This window comes from Trachemys scripta, chromosome 2, assembly GCF_013100865.1.
Source record: "Trachemys scripta elegans isolate TJP31775 chromosome 2, CAS_Tse_1.0, whole genome shotgun sequence".
NCBI classification, from domain to species: Eukaryota; Metazoa; Chordata; order Testudines; family Emydidae; genus Trachemys; species Trachemys scripta.
The window spans coordinates 100948276-100966512 of record NC_048299.1 but is presented as its reverse complement, the minus strand read 5'-3'; the positions used below and the strand labels follow the sequence as shown (position 1 = coordinate 100966512).

The following is an 18237-nucleotide window of genomic DNA, read 5'->3' as shown; positions in this document are numbered from 1 at the left end:
AAGCCAACCAGCTTCCAAAGAGACTAGTCTGAGACCTACCTCATCTATACTTAACATTTATACCGGCATAGCTAAATTGATGGGTGGGGAGGGGAGGATTATATTTTTTTTTACTGATATAGCTAACATAGTGTAAACCCTAGTGTAGGTACACTTACAACAGCAAAGACACTTGTATGCGCATATATAAGTGATGCCTATACTAGGAGGGATGGTGGTATAGCAATGCCAGCAAAACATACTTAGATTGGATGAGGTCTGACTTTATGGTAACTTATCTAAGCACCATTGTGACAATTATAAGGATAAGTTTCCACAAATTTTGCTTTTTCTGGCTAAATGTAAGCTAGCTGGAAACTGGAGCAAAACAGCTGGAAATGGAGCAAAAGATGCTGTGTATCTTAGCATTTGCAAGACAAAGAAATGCTAAATGTAGCATTAAAGATGTTGCTAAAACAAGAGCCTCATAATGGCAAGTTACTGGGTAAATAAATAAATAACAAATGTAGGGTACCCTGGGTCAAAGTAAACTGTGGTATAATTAGCATGCAACTCCCTTAACATTAACAGGGTTACAGCTACACACACGAGTCCCAGATTTGATCCTTTATATCCAAATCGAGAACATAGGCTATTTGTGCAAGGGTATAAGATGTGGAACATGGGCTTAGAAGATTCATAATTGTTCCAGAGCAGTCAAACTTCCTAGGTTGGCAGTGTTAGCAAGGAGTTTATAGACTCTCCACTGTACGACAGTGAGCACATTGATACTCAACAGTAATCTTACCTTATCCATTTCACCTAGACTAGACAGATCCAGTCTGTCTTAAGTTCAGTGAAACTTGCACAGTTCTGCCATTTTGGGACGTACTGACTTTTTTGTACAAATACAATTCTGTAGATCAAGCACCTTTTCTTTCCATCTGGCCAAAGTGAGAATCTATTTTTGTAGCTAGATTTCCCCCCTCTACCCCCCAGTTGCTGACATGATCACATCATGGACCTAGTTACTAAGGTCTCCTGACTTCTAACACTGACTCAATAAGTGGCTTTTGTCCAGTCATTTAAGCCTTCCCCTATTTTATTTTTACCTCACGAATGGTTTGAGGCCTAAATGATGTAGTTATGTAGCTCATGCCTTCAGGACACTTTTTTTTGCAAATCAACCATAATGCACTTCAAGAGAACTTGATGAATTCTAGGTGCTAGAAAACATAGACAAATAGTAAATACAGAACACACTCTACAGATCTCTGTAGAGCCATTAAGCATTGGAGTCAGGTTTCTAGTAGGAAAACAGAAGAATCAAAAACTTGCTATTGAAACTAATTGGGACAACTACAAAAAGAACTCTCATCTAAATTACTGCAATATGAAATTTCTAAACAACGAATAGAATTTGGCAAAAAAAAATTAAACTGGTAATACAAGCTTTTTTTAAAAAAAAGATGTTTCAACAGGCCTCAAAATTCTTCTGTGTTCAGATTTTGCCTATTTCTAGGTCTAAACCATATATAAACAGTCTTGCATGGTTTGTGGTCAAACCGTGAGTATGCTGGTGGAGTTTCAGGTCTTCACCAGAACCAGGTGAGTGGGTTGTGAAACTTCCTTTGTTCATAGATGTGTCTCAATTTTTAGGTACCTAGCTTGATGTTCTTTCTAAGGGATGACTTTCTGAAAGTGCTGAGTAGGGTTGCCAACTTTCTTGTCGCACAACTTTTTCGTCGCACAAAACCGAACAACCTAGCCCTGCCCCTTCCCCCAAGCCCTGCCCCCCTGCTCTCTACATTTCCCCCTCCCTTGGTGGCTCACTCTTTCCCACCCTCACTCACTTTCACTGGGCTGGGGCAGGGAGTTGAGGTGCAGCAGGGATGAAGGCTCTAACTGGGGATGCGGGCTCTGGGGTGGGGCCAGGGATGAGGGTTTCAGGATGTGGGAGGGGGCTCTGGGCTGGGGCAGGTAGTTGCGGTGCAGGGAGGGTATGGGCTCTAGGATGGGACTGGGGATAAGGCGTTTGGGGTGCAGGAGGGTGCTTTGGGTTTGTGGGGGGCTCAGGGCTGGGGCAGGGGGTTGGGGCCTCGGGGTTGGGGAGCAGGCTTACCTCCAGGGGCTCCCAGTCAGTGGCAGGGCTAAGGCAGGCTGCTTGCCTATCCTGGAAGCAGCCAGCAGGTCTGGGTCCTAGGCGGTGGGGCCAGGAGACTCCACATGCTGCTCTCGGCTGCAGGCACCCCCCCCCCAGCTCCCATTGGCCAGCGGGGGGCAGCGCGCGGAGCCCTGTGGCCCCCTGCCTAGGAGCCCAGACCTGCTGGCCGCTTCTGGGGTGCAGCATGGTGCCAGTCAGGACAGGTGGGGACTAGCCTGCTTTAGTGCTGCAGCACTGCTGACCGGACTTTTATCGGCCTAGTCGGTGATGCTGACCAGAGCCACCAGGATCCCTTTTCAACCAGGTGTTCTTCCGAAAGCCAGACACCTGGTCACCCTAGTGCTGAGCCACCTAGATTCTGGAAATTGGGCCCCTTTAAAATGTCTCAATTTGGGCACCTGCAAATCACTTTTCACTTCTGAAAGAATTGGTATCTGGCTATTGCTGCCTTGTATCCGGATCAATACAAGTTTGGAAATATAACTTTCTTTAAGTATTAAAAAAAAAATTGACTCAGATTTTAGGCCTTCCCGTGCCTTTTTTTAAAACTATTTTTTGGTAGAATTTGCTCTTGCGCTCCTATGGAGTGGTGGGCTATGATTTTGCCTGGGGAAGCGTTAGAGCTACAGAAATAAGTTTTACAAGGCTATCTTGTACCTCTCAACGCTATGTAAAATATAAATGCGAGAGTAGATGCTGTTTTTGAAAAGTAAGCAGTGCCACCTGCTGGAGGTAGCGTAATCCTGGAACAAGTTCCACATTTCAGAGCTCCTCATAGCCTATAATATATGGGGGGTCATCACAAATTACTACTCTTGTGGACTTTTTTCCTTTATTGAAATGGCTTATTTTTTTGTTTAAGGTTCTACAGATTGGGTTGGATAGGGATGTGCTTTAATTGGAAACCTGACTGAAGTTTGAATAAGATTTCATTGGTGGGGTAGAGATTATAATGCATGCTGTATTTCCTTCATGTAACTCCGCAATGCTATCAAAGCAATAATCTATTTGGCAAGACTGTAAGAGTATTATTAACGTGTTCTGCTTATTGCTCATAGCTCTCTTGGGAGATTTAGTATTTTGGGGAGGGGGAAAGTTGTTCTTTTGTCCCTCACCTTTTACATCCTATCCTATTGAGCATAGAAAGTAGATTGTAAGTGTTCTATTGGTGCGAAGAAGAAAACATCCATACTTTATTATTAATTATATTTATTAGGTTAGTGCCTAAGGACCAACCAAGAATGGGGCCTCATTGTTAGGCACTCTCTGTACACAGAGCTCCAGACGGTTCCTGCCTTGAAGAGCTCACTATTTTAAATAGACAAGATAGAGGATAGGGGAACGAGTATAACACACAAGAAGTGTGAACAATGTGAAGACAGTGAGTAACTCCATTTTTATTTTATTTTATTTATGGTGGCTTTAATTAGGAGGGGCTATGCTGGAAAGAAAAGGGAAGTTGAGTTGGGGGCAGGGCAGAAGAAGGTAAGAAAGGCAGATGTGGAATGAAGCTGAGGTTGACTGTCCCAAATAGCCGGTTAGCAGAAGAAGTCCAGTCAGAACCATAGAAATGGCTCTGGTGTTCAGAGGTCCAGGCTTTGGCTGCTTATGCAGCCCCTCCTACCAGCTGGAGCCTCTGGCTGGTTCTTCCTGTAGTTTTTCCCCAAGGCCCGGGGCTGGTGCAGGAGGTGACACCACCAGTCTCCTAGTTTCCCTCTGGTAGGGAGCAGAGTTTTCCCCTCCCCAGTTTTGGGTCTGATGGGTGCTGGGGTTGGAGGGAGTGGCCCTGTCTGGGCCCCATTTTACCCCCTCGTCCCCAGTGCATTAGTCCCTACTTTGGCTGCTTCCTTACACACTATCCTTATGGCCTTAATGTTCTGATTTAGGCAGACAGAAGTATAAAGTCTGTAGCTGTTTCAGAGTACATGGAACTCATGAGAAAGAGTCTGATATTAATGGTGTGGTGCCACTGGCAATTTTTAGGAGTATGGAAATCAAGGGAAAGTAGGAGTCTTGTTATCTCAGCATTTGGGCATCTAGAGAAAACTAGATTGAAAAACTTCCATTTTTGACTTCTAGCATTATCTGACGGGTCTGGAATTGGGTAAATGTAGGTGGATTTTTTTGGATAGATACCCAGCAGTTGATGTGGGGACCTTGATAGATGATGAGAAATTGTGGACAGCTTTTTCAACAGTGGAGCATTCTAAATTACTAGTGAGGCCATCCAGAATTGAGGGTGCACTAGACCTCTGAAAATCAAGCCTTAAATGCCTGATGGGAAGGATTGGAATTATATATAAAAACTATTGGGAAATTCACTTGGAGTATGGCTACGAGTAAGCATACACGTAGGGAGCAGGTGGCATTGTTTTGGTGGATCTAATCCTAATTTGAGTCTTAATTGTAGCAGTGTGCTTCTAGCGTATATTTAAAAAAAAAATACTGTAGGAACATGTATTTGGAAAAGAAATCTGGTTCAGTAAGACTATAGAAAAATGAACATTTTTCTAATACTTATTAGCTATAGATAAATTAAACTAGTATGTATACCTTTCAGTGGAGATGTGAATGATAAATAGAGCCCTACAAATCTGTGGATATCCGCAGATATCCGCATGCACTAGTGCAGAAGCAGATATCCGCCGACCATTTTTTGCAGTTCGGATGCAGATATAAATTGCACAAATATCATTGTGCAAGGCTCTAATGATAAGGTGTATTTATTTCCTGGGTGTTATTGTGTGCCTTCAGCAGGTTTTTGTTTGTTACTAATTTAACATAAACCGGAGAGTAAATTCACATGTAGTTGTGACACAAATGTACCATATAGGAAAAACAAAGGATCAACAAAGAAGCTTTCTGATGATTCTGCTCTACATATTTGATTTTGATAAAACTATTGTACACACCTGGCTCCAAGATCTGCTAAAGTCCTTTAAAAGGTCAATTAACAAGAGAAGCCCTGTGCTCACGTTATAGCTAGAGTATATGGATGTACTGCAGAGTTTTTATAAATAAACTAGTTGAATTGTCTAAATTGTCAATATTCATAATCTTAAACCCTCTAGTTTTTTACATCTGCATGATAGAATATGGATGCATTCAACAGTTGATCCATGTAGCCATTTGGAGTGTGATTTCAGCAATATGTTCTGCAATCTGTGAATACATGTGACAGCTCTGAGTTCCCTTGTGACGTGACAATAAAGGAACACATTTTATTACAGCAGCAGACCTTACAAAACTGATTAGTGTAGCTGGTTTTTAAAATGTGTTTTTAATTGTAGAGCCAGACGAGGGCTACTAGTTGTACAATTGGTAAAGAATTACTTGATTAACTCTCAAATAAAATTCAAAACCAGGCTGATGTAAAATTTGAGCCTCCATATGCAGTGAAATCAAGGAAGATAGAGAATATTTAGATGAGACAACTTGTCATCTGTATACCAAAAGCATGTATACCTGTGATTTATTGAAGAATTCATAGGAGATGTTTCTCTCACACCTTGTTAACACATAAGGGCAACACACTATCCGATCGCAACTTGCTTCATGTATGAAAGTAGCCTATTTTGGAAAAGGATATATTTTCTTCTTCCTTGCTTATACAGTTGCCAGATCTGAAGGGGTAAATGTAGGTTTTTCTGGGGGGAAAGGTGAATTTTTAGTATAGTGTTAGAACACTGGATTATAAAAGACCAAACTACATAACATTCCCATAACTTTCCTTCTGAGCCGAAATGATAAATTTGTGTTAAAATATTTATTCAACTCATTAAAGTAAACAAAAACCTTCCACAAAAGTATAACTGCAAAATTAAAAGACAACACGGTCTTTTTTTTGTGTGTCTCCATACATATTGCTAATAATTCCTCAATTCTGTTGACTAAACTGACATTTGAAATATGTTCAGGTGAGCTCTGTTCCTCTTGTATCCTTTAAACTACACACGTCACAGCAAGATAAGTCATATACAGTGTAAACACTGGTTTGACTGAAGTTATTTAAAGGGCAAAGTTAACAATTAACTTCCAGCAGCTGTATTTAACTTTTGGAGCTTGAATGAAATATATTTAACTTTCAAAGCTATAGACTAAAATTACTCAAATGAGACTTCAAAATCTCATGATCTAAAGCAGTGAAATTAGACTGAGGATAAATCAGGTGTCAAATAACTGTGTATGCTGAATTTAACAATTGACTGCTGTGAATACTGGCTATTAGGATTCATATCTGCTGTTTCATAAAGGAAAAAATATTCCATTCGTTTTCCCTTAAGTTAATGTAACTAGTTTGCTATTTTAAAACATTATTTAAATAACCTCTGATTTAGGTGTGAAATGAAAGTGGTCTGACACTTAATTGGATCCAACTGAGCTGTTGCTTGAACGTTTAACTGAGAGTATATAGTCTGTCCTGACCAATAATACAGCAGTATTCTTGCCTTGTTGTCCTGGAGATTCTCTGGTTCAGTAGCTAATTTGATATTTTAGGCCTTGGCTTTAGCTGAGCAGAGGGCCATGTCATGAGGTTATGTACTCAGTTTCCTGGAGCTGGGATAAAGCTTGTGCTTTCTTGGCAGGACAAGCCATGAAATAGTATTTGTTTTCGTTTGCAAAGGTTGTTTGCTTATTCTACTTGGCATTATTGCAGTTAATCAGGAAAGGGGAGTGCAAATTTTGTAAAGGAAAGTGGGCTGAGTGTCAGGCGGCAGAGCTCCATTGAGCCTAAATTACCCTGTAGTACTGTGTGTGTTCAGTTTGTGGCCTCTTAATCTTTTTACTTTATAACTCAGAGAACTTTATTGATTTAAATTAAACTGTAACATCACAATGAAATAGCAAGTATAAAGTTAATGTGTATGGATCAAGGAATATTGGAGTTAATACATTTTGCACTAACTTTTTGTTTCCATAGTTTGAAGGGAAAGGTAATAGGATATTGTAAAGCAGTTCATTGTCTCTTCAGTGTAAATGCATAATCTCAAGGTGCATTCAAGCAAAGCCAACCTTTGCTCTGTCAGAATATAATTCATACAGTATACCAGAAATCCTCTTAAAGCCATTTACCCATAAAATACGACTTTCCAACATGGGTTGCAATCCGCCAATCTTCTATATGACCTACCAACAGTACTTCAAATAACTGCCCATTGCGGACCAATGCCTTGCCTTGCCTTGCCTTGCCCTCAGTGTTTAGACCAGCAACTTGCCACTCTTGTCTACATTTGCACTAGAGAAGAGAGCACAGTGCATGGCATTTCTATTGTATGTGCACAGTCTAGGCACAATGCTGTTTCCCTATCCACCATTTCACTGAGTGAGAAAGCCCAGTCTACCCCAACCCTTGAAGGAGTTGCAGCCTTTCTACAATCATGGGCATTGCAATTTAGATACCAGCCTCTTCTCCTGCCCTATTTCCTAGAGACAGGCAGCATATTCAGCTTTACCAGTTGGTCTACATATAGGTGTGTCACACCTGAGCACCCACTTCATCAAACCAGTTGCTTATCATAAAGAGAAGGAGGTTGAGGGCAGGTTTGGTGCTTCCTGCCCATTCTTCATTAGTTTTCCGGGTCCTAAACAAGGTTTTTAAACTTTTAACGCACCTTCATTTTAATGTTTAATTCTAAGTAGCCATCTTAACCTATAGTTCATGTGCTTTCTGTTTTTAGAAAGTACAGTGGTAATGAGGACTTCACAGTGGTCTATTTAAAAACTCAGACTTTGCCTTGGATGGTCTTGCTTCAGTGTTCCCTATACAGTATCACCCTAAGGAAAAAAAATTGAATCTTAATACTTGCTGACCCTAGGGGCTGTACAATCAAGGGTTGATAAAGCAAATGTGTGTAGTGTTTAATACTGAACAAGATTTGACCATTCCCATAGTATTTGGCCCATTACACAAACTCGTTTCAGTAATGTCTGAATGCTGTGGTGGTTAAAATACAGTGTACAGTGAGGATATAAGAAATAGGTGTTGCATGTGTCTTATCAACTGTCTTGTCACAAGCGCCATAATTGGATTCACTGGTGCTATATGTATCCGAAAAATACAGGAAGAACTCCAACCCAAACCTGAGCATCCTAATGTCCTTGAGCTTCCCCTTCTTCCCAGTTATACCTCCACACAGGAAGTTAATCAGATCTTAATTTACCTATTTCACCCTATCTCTTTATAACTGGAGTGGAATTGATAGGCTTATTAATCCAGACTTGGGAACTTCAGGATATTTTTGTCTTTGGATCTAAGTGTCTGTTCTTGTTGGAAGCATTTAAAGATTTAGTTAAATTCATGCTCTAGAGTGAAGTGATATATTTGATTACTAGGTCTTGTGGCTCAGAGCTGAGGTTGTCCTAGGGGCATCCAGTGTGAACTTTCACCTGTTTAGTGTAAAGTAAAGGTATTCATTGAATAAAATTTGTACCACTTCTGTCTACTTTGAGGTATAGAGAAGGGCCAAGAAGTCTCTTTTTAAAATAGGCAGAACCCGAGCAGGTTTTTCACCTTAGAAATAGCTGGGATGTACAGTCAGGACCTCCTTGTTTTATCTGGAGGATCCATGGAGGAGGAGCTCTTGAATGTTTACCGTGAGCACAGTGGCATCCTAATTGGAAGGCAGATTATTATGATGGCTTTGGTGAAGATTCATTCTCTAAAACAGTGGGGCCCGACCTTCTTACACAGGAGGGCCACATAAATCTAAGCACAACCTTGTGTGAGTCAAACAGATTCTACATATTTTAATAAGATTTAAAGTCCCCTCGATTGATTTATATTTTAAGTTCAGCTTGTTTCATATGTATTTAGTTAAGTTGTTTCTATGCATAGTATTGTCTATTTACACACTTGTGTAAACTAAAATGATGTGACATGATGACATAATGAATCAGCTGCCAGTATATTGTGTTGAAGAGGCTGCGGGCTTCATGAAATGCTCTGGAGGGCCGTAGGTTGGGCACCCCTGCTCTAAAGTGTTCTGTAGTCATTGTAATTAAATAAACGTTAACAGAAATCACAAAACGTCCTTGGTTTTAAACAGCAAGTCTAAAATCCTTCCTCTCTGAGCCTGCTCAGTTTTCATTATCTTGTCATATCCCCAGTCTTCCAGGAAAGGCACCATAAGAGTCCATCCTGAATTTCTAATCTTACAGAAAAAAGCAACCAACCAACCATTCCCCACTCTTTTTTTTTTTTCCCAACAAACTTTTAAAATTAGTTTTATACATCACGAACACTCCAAATCAGGCACAGATGCAAGCCTTTTGCAAGCCACCTTTAATTGATCCTTTCTGTGCTCTTGAACACTTTGGGTTTTATTAACTGTAACATTCTTGGTATGTAGCGTTATATATTTTTTTTAATGGTTGTTACCTAGCAGCAATAACTTAGTTTGTCTATGTATTTTACTTAAAGAAATAGGGTGTATATTAAGAACATGACTCAAGTCCAGCCATAAAGTTTTAAGTACATAGGTGTTTATATACTGAATTCTTTTCAGCACATAAAGTTTAATGTACATAAATTTTGTGCTAAAGACTTCCCACCCTCCTGCTGGACTTACAGAAATTGGAATAGGTGCATGTGCGACTTCAAAGCTCCCCAAAGACTATAACAGGTGTTAAAAGTTCCACATAGACTTCTTTATATGTTGAATTCCAGTGCACTCAGAACTTTGGTGCTCAAGGATCACAGGTTTCCTAAATTGAACCTGATGCTCCTTTCCAGAGACAAGTCTTGGGTTTCTGATCTGCCTTTCTTACCACTGGACAGCAGTCCCATATGGCATTTTGTAAGCTGTACATGGACAAGCATGAAGCTTTGAAGTACATCAGCCCCAGTTAGAGTTAGGAGTATCAGACAGAACATGCTCTCTTAAAAACCCTGGCAGATTACCTCTACATTCCTTTCATGTAAATTTAATTCCCCATGCAGTTGCGTAGAACTTGCAGAGCCCTAACATAATACTTTCACTGCATAACAGGCACAGAGTTCTAAAGGCATACAGCACTATCTTCCTGTTGTTTTTACCAGACGACTCAATCCCCGTTTGGGCTTACTGATGTACATGAAGGAGGCCTTTAAAAATTCTCCCGTTGTCCTGTATTTCGCTAGCCATTACGTGAACTCTTATTCTCCTTGCGTCATTGAGCAGGATTTGGCTCATGCTGTGCTGAAACTTAGTATCAGTTAATGGTCAGTACTTATAAGAAAGATCACCATCTATCTGGACAGCAGCTACCCTGATAATTGGCTTTGGTTTATGGCAGTATTTGGGAGTAAGTGTTTGATACTGTCTTCTATTTATGCAAGTGGTGACCGAAGAGCAATATATGGTTCTTAATCTTCCGTGCTTACCCTAGCAGAGGTCAAAACAGAGTTTGTGTGAAACGAACTAAGAAAGAGGGTTGAAAAATGAAATGTACACGTGGGGAAATGAGAATAAAATTGATGTGCCTTAATTCACTTTAAGCAGCCCTCTTAAAGTACAGATTAAGTTTAAAAAAAGTATTTTCAAACAAAGGCATTAGGGGACTGTTCTTGCCGTCTGAAATGTGCTCAGTCCACGTGAATAAAGATGTTTGAGTTTACAGGGCTGCCAGTTCAGGGGAAAAATAAAACTCTACCCCCATCTCTACACTAAAGTCTGGATTCTTTCCCCATGCAACATTGGGAGTAATAAAAGTTCTGCAGGGTAATAGGCCTGCTGACAGCTGTGCAAAACCTATTGTCTTCAGGGGATTTGCACAAGTGGAGCTGATTGGAACTTGGTAAAAGATTCTTTTGTGTTACAGGGGAGGGAATTGTTCACTCCCTCAAGCTGAGGTGTCGCTGCAGGACTAACATCAATACTAAAAAAGCAGGAGAAACTTGTTGTTAAAGTGGACAGATAGGACTCTGTTCCATATGTATCCAGTCCTGCATAGGGGACTACACATAATAATTACTTAAACAAAAAAAACCTCTCCAAACTTTAGATGTAGATTAAGGTATTCCAGGCCTGATGATAACCTCCTTCCTTATTACAATATGTACAGAAACACTAGGTGGTGCTCTGATGAAGCTGTTTTATTTCTGTGGAAAAAGACAGAAGTATCTAACTCAGCAGCTGTTCACTGTAGTAAGATGAGGCCTTGAAACATAAGCTCTTGTGTCAGAGGCCCAGTCTGAGGCCTGAAGCCTGAACCAAAGTACTTCCAGGCACTGCTAAGCAAAAGCTGGACTGTGAGCCAGAGGCAGGCCCCGCTCACAGAAGTTGGTGAGAAGAAGGTTGTTAGAAGCAGGTGCTTAATATATAAGTGCTAATAAGAGGAACTTGTGCCAAGATGGCACCTGGACAGTCCGATACAAGGACACTCCATAGACACACCTGCCTGTTGCTTGTTATATCTTGAAGACCGGGTCGAAAGTACAGCATGATGGATAGGTCTGTTTGTCTGAAACAACATGATCAAAGGGGGAGACAGCACCCTAATGAGCCAAGAGGCTGTACCTCAATATGTTAGTAGGGACGAGTAATCTGTCCTGTAACTGTATAAAAGTAGGTCCTGGAGTGCACATCTTTGTCTGGCCTAGGGGGCAGTGGAAAGTCCCGCCACTGACTGAGCCGATCCATTGCCAGGGGGCACAAATTCGTAGTATGTCTTGTAGAGTCTATGGGAAACTATTACTGTGCTTCGTTTGACAATAAACCTGGCTCGGGTTCCTTCGTACCTTACTAGAGACTATGGTCATTGGGGGTTCTCTCGGGGTCTGCTGTGTCAGCTATCTGTGCAGAGCTGGGACAGCACACAGAGGGAACATGCACGCAGCCGACTGTTATCATCGAACAAGAAGCAGAGCACTACACCGGTAGCTACTGACAACATTCACTATAGAACGTGCAATGATCATCTCTTGTACTCCTTGCCCCCAGCCCGAGTGAACCCTTGCATTTTGTCTTGTAGCTGAAAGCATGCACTTCAGTTTTACCAAAAATATTGCTGTTGATGTATGGTGGAGCCTTGTTCATGCCCTTACGCAACATCTGGTAAGGACTCCGATTCAGGAGTAGTTCAGAACTGCAAAAAATCTTTATGGTGTGTATTAAGACTCAGCAATCTTAGCTTTTCATGTTTTTTAACACATTTAAAAGGGAAAGGATGATGATTCTTCTTCTAGTGATGCTCCATATATGAATTCCAAACATGGGTGCAAGTGTGCTAGAGCGAAAATCTTGAAAAAGCAGATATCCTAGCCCCAACACAACTTGAATTCAGGAAAAGACATAAAACCCAGGCATCCATCTTCATACTCCTGGACCTTGCTGCGGAATTTGCCACAGTCAGCCACAGAATGTTGTTGTCCATCTGAAGAAGGTATACAAGGGAATCTATTAAAATGGCTTGAGTCCTCTGTGGAAGGATGGGTCCAAAAGGTAGTGACTGGAGATTGTAAGCGAGGTCTTTGATTGCAAGGAGCAGATCCTATGAGGATCAATTTTCTCTGGTCATCTTCAACACTTACATGCAGACATTAAGTGGACCAGAGAAACATCAGTGATTCAGATTTACGTGACACATAACTCTCTTGTTATCCTTTACAAAATACAACGTACCCGTGTGGCAGCCTCTCCTCCAGGTTTTCCCAGGCTCATTCCTTTTTTGAGGAAGCTGTACTGGGGACTCCGTAAGGATGGTCAGTACCTTCTGCCAGCTGTCCAGTTTTATGGGCTCAGAATCTTCCCGGGTATACCTCAGAGGTGGCAACCCTACAATATAGTTAACAAACTACCCCAGTGCTTGGTCAAGATCAGTTCATGGATGAAGAAAAGTTGGCTGCTCCTAAACCTAAGCTTGTTGAACCCTAAACCTAGAGCAAGATCAGCATTGTTGATTGGTGGAGGAAAACACTTTGAGGAATTGCACTGTGGATGCAAATTCCCTTTTGAATTGCACATCCACAAATGGTCAAGGCTGTCTGGAGTGCTTTTGAACTCCTTGATTAAGCTAGGCGCTTGTTACAAGTAACGTGTTCTACTGTGTGGTTGGCTAGGAGGTTGTGTTTTGTCCTGGCAGATGATAACCTAACCTCCAAAATAAATACCTGCGTTATCTCCTGGCTGGACTGTAGCAATGCAGTTAGCTATCTGAGCATCAAACAATCATCCCTTAAGAAATTTCAGCTATCAGAAAATGCAGCATGAATTATCATGAGCACATCATATCTGCTCTCTACTCAGGCATGGTCTTCCACTTAAAACTTATACCAGTCTAGCTGTGTCGGGCAGAAATATGGAAAAAAACCCACAACCCTTAGCTACATAGCTATGCTGACAAAAAAACCCCGTGTAGATGTAGCTATGCTGACAGAAAATTCTCCTGTCCACAGAGTTTGTTGTTTAGGGAAGTGATGTTCCTACATCACAGGGGCGGGGAAACACCTTCTGTTGGTGTATCTACATTTAGGGGCTTATGCCAACACAGCTATGCTGGCATAGGGTGTGATAACCTCAGTATGTTGACTCTCCATAGAATATTACATTAAGTTCAAGATATCAGTTCTTATCTTCGAAGTGCTTAATTACCAGGGTCCAGGAACTGGTAAACACTGTGGAGCAAATTCCGACAGTATCTAAGAACTGCCTCAAACATCAATGCAAGTGCAAGGTGTTCTTCACTAATATAAACATATAGCACCTCAAACACTTTTTCTTAAAGCAGCGACAATGGGGCCGAATGAAGTCCTTCCACCACTTACTATCTTGTACCAGCTTCACAGCTTTGTTCATCTTTAAACCTTTTTGTTCTATCATTCTTCACCATGTCTATCCAATGCATCCTCAGTCTTTTTTCACTCTGCACAGTGAATTTAAATGTTGAGCTGATCTCCTTCTAACACTAACAAATTCAACTCCGTTTCAAGTGTACTTGATATGACTGTTTTTAATGAAGTGCACTATTGTATGCACATTAAAGTTCATATTGCACCCCTGAGCCTATTTTCTTAATCAAAAGTATCCTATTGATCAACTACAGGTGAATCTTAATCTTCCCCCTGTTTTGTTAATCTGAAAGTTTAATGATCTTGTTACACATGAATACCTTTGTCAAGATTAATAAAATTAGAGCTCCCTGGGACTTAAGCCACATTAATTTCCACTAAACACATACCTTCCTCTCTGTTCTGCTTTATGCTTGCTAACCAGTTGTTATGGATCTTAATTCACCTAACACATACCTAGTGTCTCAGTTTTGGTATCTCTTTTCTGCAACACCTGACTGCTATCTGGCTCTACCCCTTATAATGCTGGTGATGCCCCACTGCCTGGAGCTCCTCCCATGCCGTGATATTAGAGTTCAGTGGTTACGTTCAGGAGCCTTGTAACCCTTCCTCTACTCCTTGTTGCCCTGATGAGACAGAAAAGCTGGAATGTGACCCTATTTCAAATATATGCTTGTCAGGTAAGAGGAGAATCTGAGGGAGGGAGTGAAACTTAAGATACACTTGGAAGGTGTAGATAAGTTTAGATATAACTAAATTTATCCTCTTACATAAGGATGTGTAAACTGGCAAAAAAAAAAGTAGAGGAGGCGGTCTAGTCTGGTGAAGATGTGCTTTAGCAATTGGTAATCAGCCATAAGGTATAAAGGTCCAGGAACAAGCAAAACCATACAAAAATGGAACAAATGCACTTGCTGCTTCTGTATTAGCTATATTTAATCTAGAAATATCCTGGGTAACACTTTCAATTAAACTAAAGTGACTTAGGCTCTGTTGATAGTCCCATTGACTTCAAATGGGACTTAGGTTCTAAGCTACTACTTTTGTTTTTGAAAATGTGACCCAGTATTTAATATACCTCTGGATATTTCTATGGTGTTTTGTTTTGAGCAGGTTCTTGGCTTGTCATATACATCATGAATTGTGGGTGGCAGTGTCCAAAACTAGTTCATTGGACATTATAATGAGCCCTGAACACTGTTTCGGTTTAATTAGGTATGTAGTTGAACAGAAATTCAGCAACGCTATTTCAGGTGCAGTCGTCAAACCAACACATTATGAGGACTTCAATAGCAGCTGCCTCCACTACTGCTTTAAAACTGATTATTGAAGTATCACAGGCAGAACACCCACTGACAGTGGCTTGAAGGAAACTTATAGATGTTTATCTAGAAAATGAGGGGGTGGGGGAGCAAGATTGGAAGCTGTTTGGGGTAGGAAACATGTTTTAACTGGGTAGTGCTATGTAATTGTTGAGGTAACTTGTTGCTAGGGAATATCTATTATAATAAGTGTTCTAGGAATGAGGATTTAGAGGGTATTAAGTTTAAAAGACTCTCAGGGTTTATTGTCTCGCAAAGTACCCATAGTTAAACTAGCCAACAAAGAATGAATGAGCAAAGATTGCAGATTTACTGTAGGTTGCATGGCTACTCAGAGTTCAAGGACTGGGTGAGATTGAGGACAACATAATAGGGATTTTTTAAAAAGTGTTTGTTTTATTTCCCCTCTCCCGTCCACTCCCTTCATTGGTCAGCACTGCAGTCTAAAAATTTGAAGAGATGGAGGGCTATTGGCAGATAGCCAATGATCGATTTTGATACACCATCACAGTGGCTTTCCAACTTGCCTAATTCGGGTCCTCTTTTCCCCTCTTAAGTCTCCTCTGTAGAAGGCTTAATCTGTCTAGGTTCTTGCATCTTACAGTTTAACATTTGTCATACTATCTGTTGATGCGCTGAATACTCAAAAATTCTTAAGTTCAGAGAGAATTTGAAAAGCCATTGAGTTTAAAATGTGTATATCAGTCCTTATAGTAAGTGAGGTAATGCTTCCAATACAAGGCATGCTGTTTTAGAAATCAAAGTTAATCTTATTGAAAAGACCTGAAAAGATAAAAATTCACTGCTCTTAGTAACTGACATTGACACTGAATGAGGGACTGCTACTACATCCACAGTGCAAGGTAAAACAGACTCACTACCCGCAGTAGATATAGCAGTCTTCGTATTTCTAAATAGTCAAATGGTTGTCAAAAGTGTGTTCTGCCTTTTTTAATTGTGATCTGACTCTGAAAAAGCATTCTATAACAAAAACCTGGACAGTGAAGAGAGCTCATTATATGAAAATATGTGCTCTCTTATTAGTAAAGCTCTGTAAATTCTCTTTATCCTTCTAAATTTCTGTAGTAGTTCTAGCCTTCAAATGTGTAATGCCATCTTTATTTTGTTTGTTTTTCAGATGATGATGTGGATCTAGAAGCTTTGGTAAATGACATGAACTCCTCATTTGAAAGTTTGTACTCAGTGTGCGGTATGCAGTCAGAAACCACTCCCCTCCTTCAAAATGGCCAGCTTAATCGCAGCCAACTGCCAACCTCAGGAACAAGTTCTCTGCAGCCCATGTCTCCAAGGCAGAAGGTGCAGCGGTCTCAGCCAGTGCGCATTATGGCAGTCAGGTATGAAAAGAGGACAAGATAGAGGGACTCTTATGTTTGTTTGTCTTGGGCTAATTGAAAGAACCCAGATCGTCTCATGATTTATATCTGACAGCTGCTTAATGGTACTAAGTGGTGATGCACTTGATTTTTGTTCTGTTTTTTTTAAGAGAAAGATGGCTTACCAACTAAGACAGAAAATACAATCTTGTATATTGTCTGTATTACTTGGAGGCCATGTCTTTAGTATGGGCTTGCTCAAGTGACCTTCCATGTTTGGATTCAGTTAATATCCTTCACGCAAATGTGCTGTCATGCACAGTATCTACTTAAAGTATCTTGTTAGTTTAATAGAAACACTTTACCTTCTGTAGTGGTCATTAGATACTTGTCTACAGGTGCATTTGCCTATATGAGGCCCAAACTGAAACAGCAGGTTTGTGTTACAAATTTAAAAACCTTATATTAATAGAGCAAATCTAATGCCACCTTTAGCGACCCCATTAAAATGGGGTCGTGACCCACTTTGGGGTCTTAACCCAGAGTTTGAGGACCGCTACAATAAAGTATCTTCAGCTCCAGACATAGCAGCATTATGCTAGTGAATAAGAAGCTGAAAGTGGAAGTATCTTTAATCTTTCACTTCAACCTTGCAAGCAGCAAGTTCTGTGCTGGGAACAGCAAACTGATTTAAAGATACTCCCCCCCCCCCCTTTTTTTTTTTTTTAATAGTAGTTGAAGGTTTTTATGTGTAACAAAAGGTTCTTAATCTTGTTTGTTTATTTTTGTGTTTTTTAAAAAAAACCTGCTGTTGGTTTAACTGGACATGCTGATTTGCTTTCATCCAGTCCGCAAATATATTTGGGGTTTTCCCTCCAGTTAACAAGTAGCCTTTCCAAATGAAGTGAGAAACACAAATTCATTCATTAATTCTCCTGCTTGTGGAGCACATAGTGCAGACTTTGGATCACCTGTTTCCAGAAAGCCTGACCTGCCTGCTCTATATTAAGGTTGAGCAGGTGAGGTTAATAACCTGGGAAGACGTAAAAGGCTGATTGGTCCTGTGTCGGACAACCTTGTTGTAACGTGATGAAATCACCATATGCCTTCAATACATCATTGCTATTTCACGTCAATAGCGTCCAGCTGGCACATTTGTGTTTCTGTGGTGGCCCAGGTTTCAGAGTTCTCCAAAAGGACCGAAGTCACTGCTGCTTGTTGGATACACATCTTAGTCTGAGTTGATATGTGGTGGTATTGCTACAGAGGCTTCCAAAAAGTGGGCACAACACTTGTAGCCTTACTGATTTGATGTCATGTCAGGAAGGCAACCTCCTTTCTTGGTGACAATGGAACCAAGATATTCAAATAAGCTGACAAATTCAACTTCTTGTCCATCGATTATGGTGGATGGGGTAGAGGTCCATCAGCCACATTAATCAGTTTGGTCTTCTTCCAGTTGACTTGCAGACCAAGCTTACATGTTATTTCCTTAAATATTTTCAGTACATGGATGAGATTAGTTCATGAGGATGTGAATATAGCCATGTTATCAGCATATTCCAAGCCTGTTATGCAGTATCACTCCCAATCTGCACCTAGTGACCGCTTCCATCATTTGTTCAATAATGATGTTGAGCAGATCAGGGCAGCCACTCACTCTTGATGGAC

The 18237-nt window shown here is 40.7% G+C and overlaps 1 protein-coding gene across 2 annotated transcripts in view; it reads left to right on the top strand.

Moving 5' to 3' along the window:
* Window positions 1-18237, top strand: part of GRB10 (growth factor receptor bound protein 10) — a 202212-nt gene that overhangs the window by 106156 nt on the left and 77819 nt on the right. For both annotated transcript variants that reach the window (XM_034761340.1, XM_034761339.1), the window contains exon 4: window positions 16371-16587. In XM_034761340.1, coding sequence (XP_034617231.1) covers window positions 16371-16587 — 217 coding nt within the window. The remainder of the gene's footprint in view (window positions 1-16370; window positions 16588-18237) is intronic.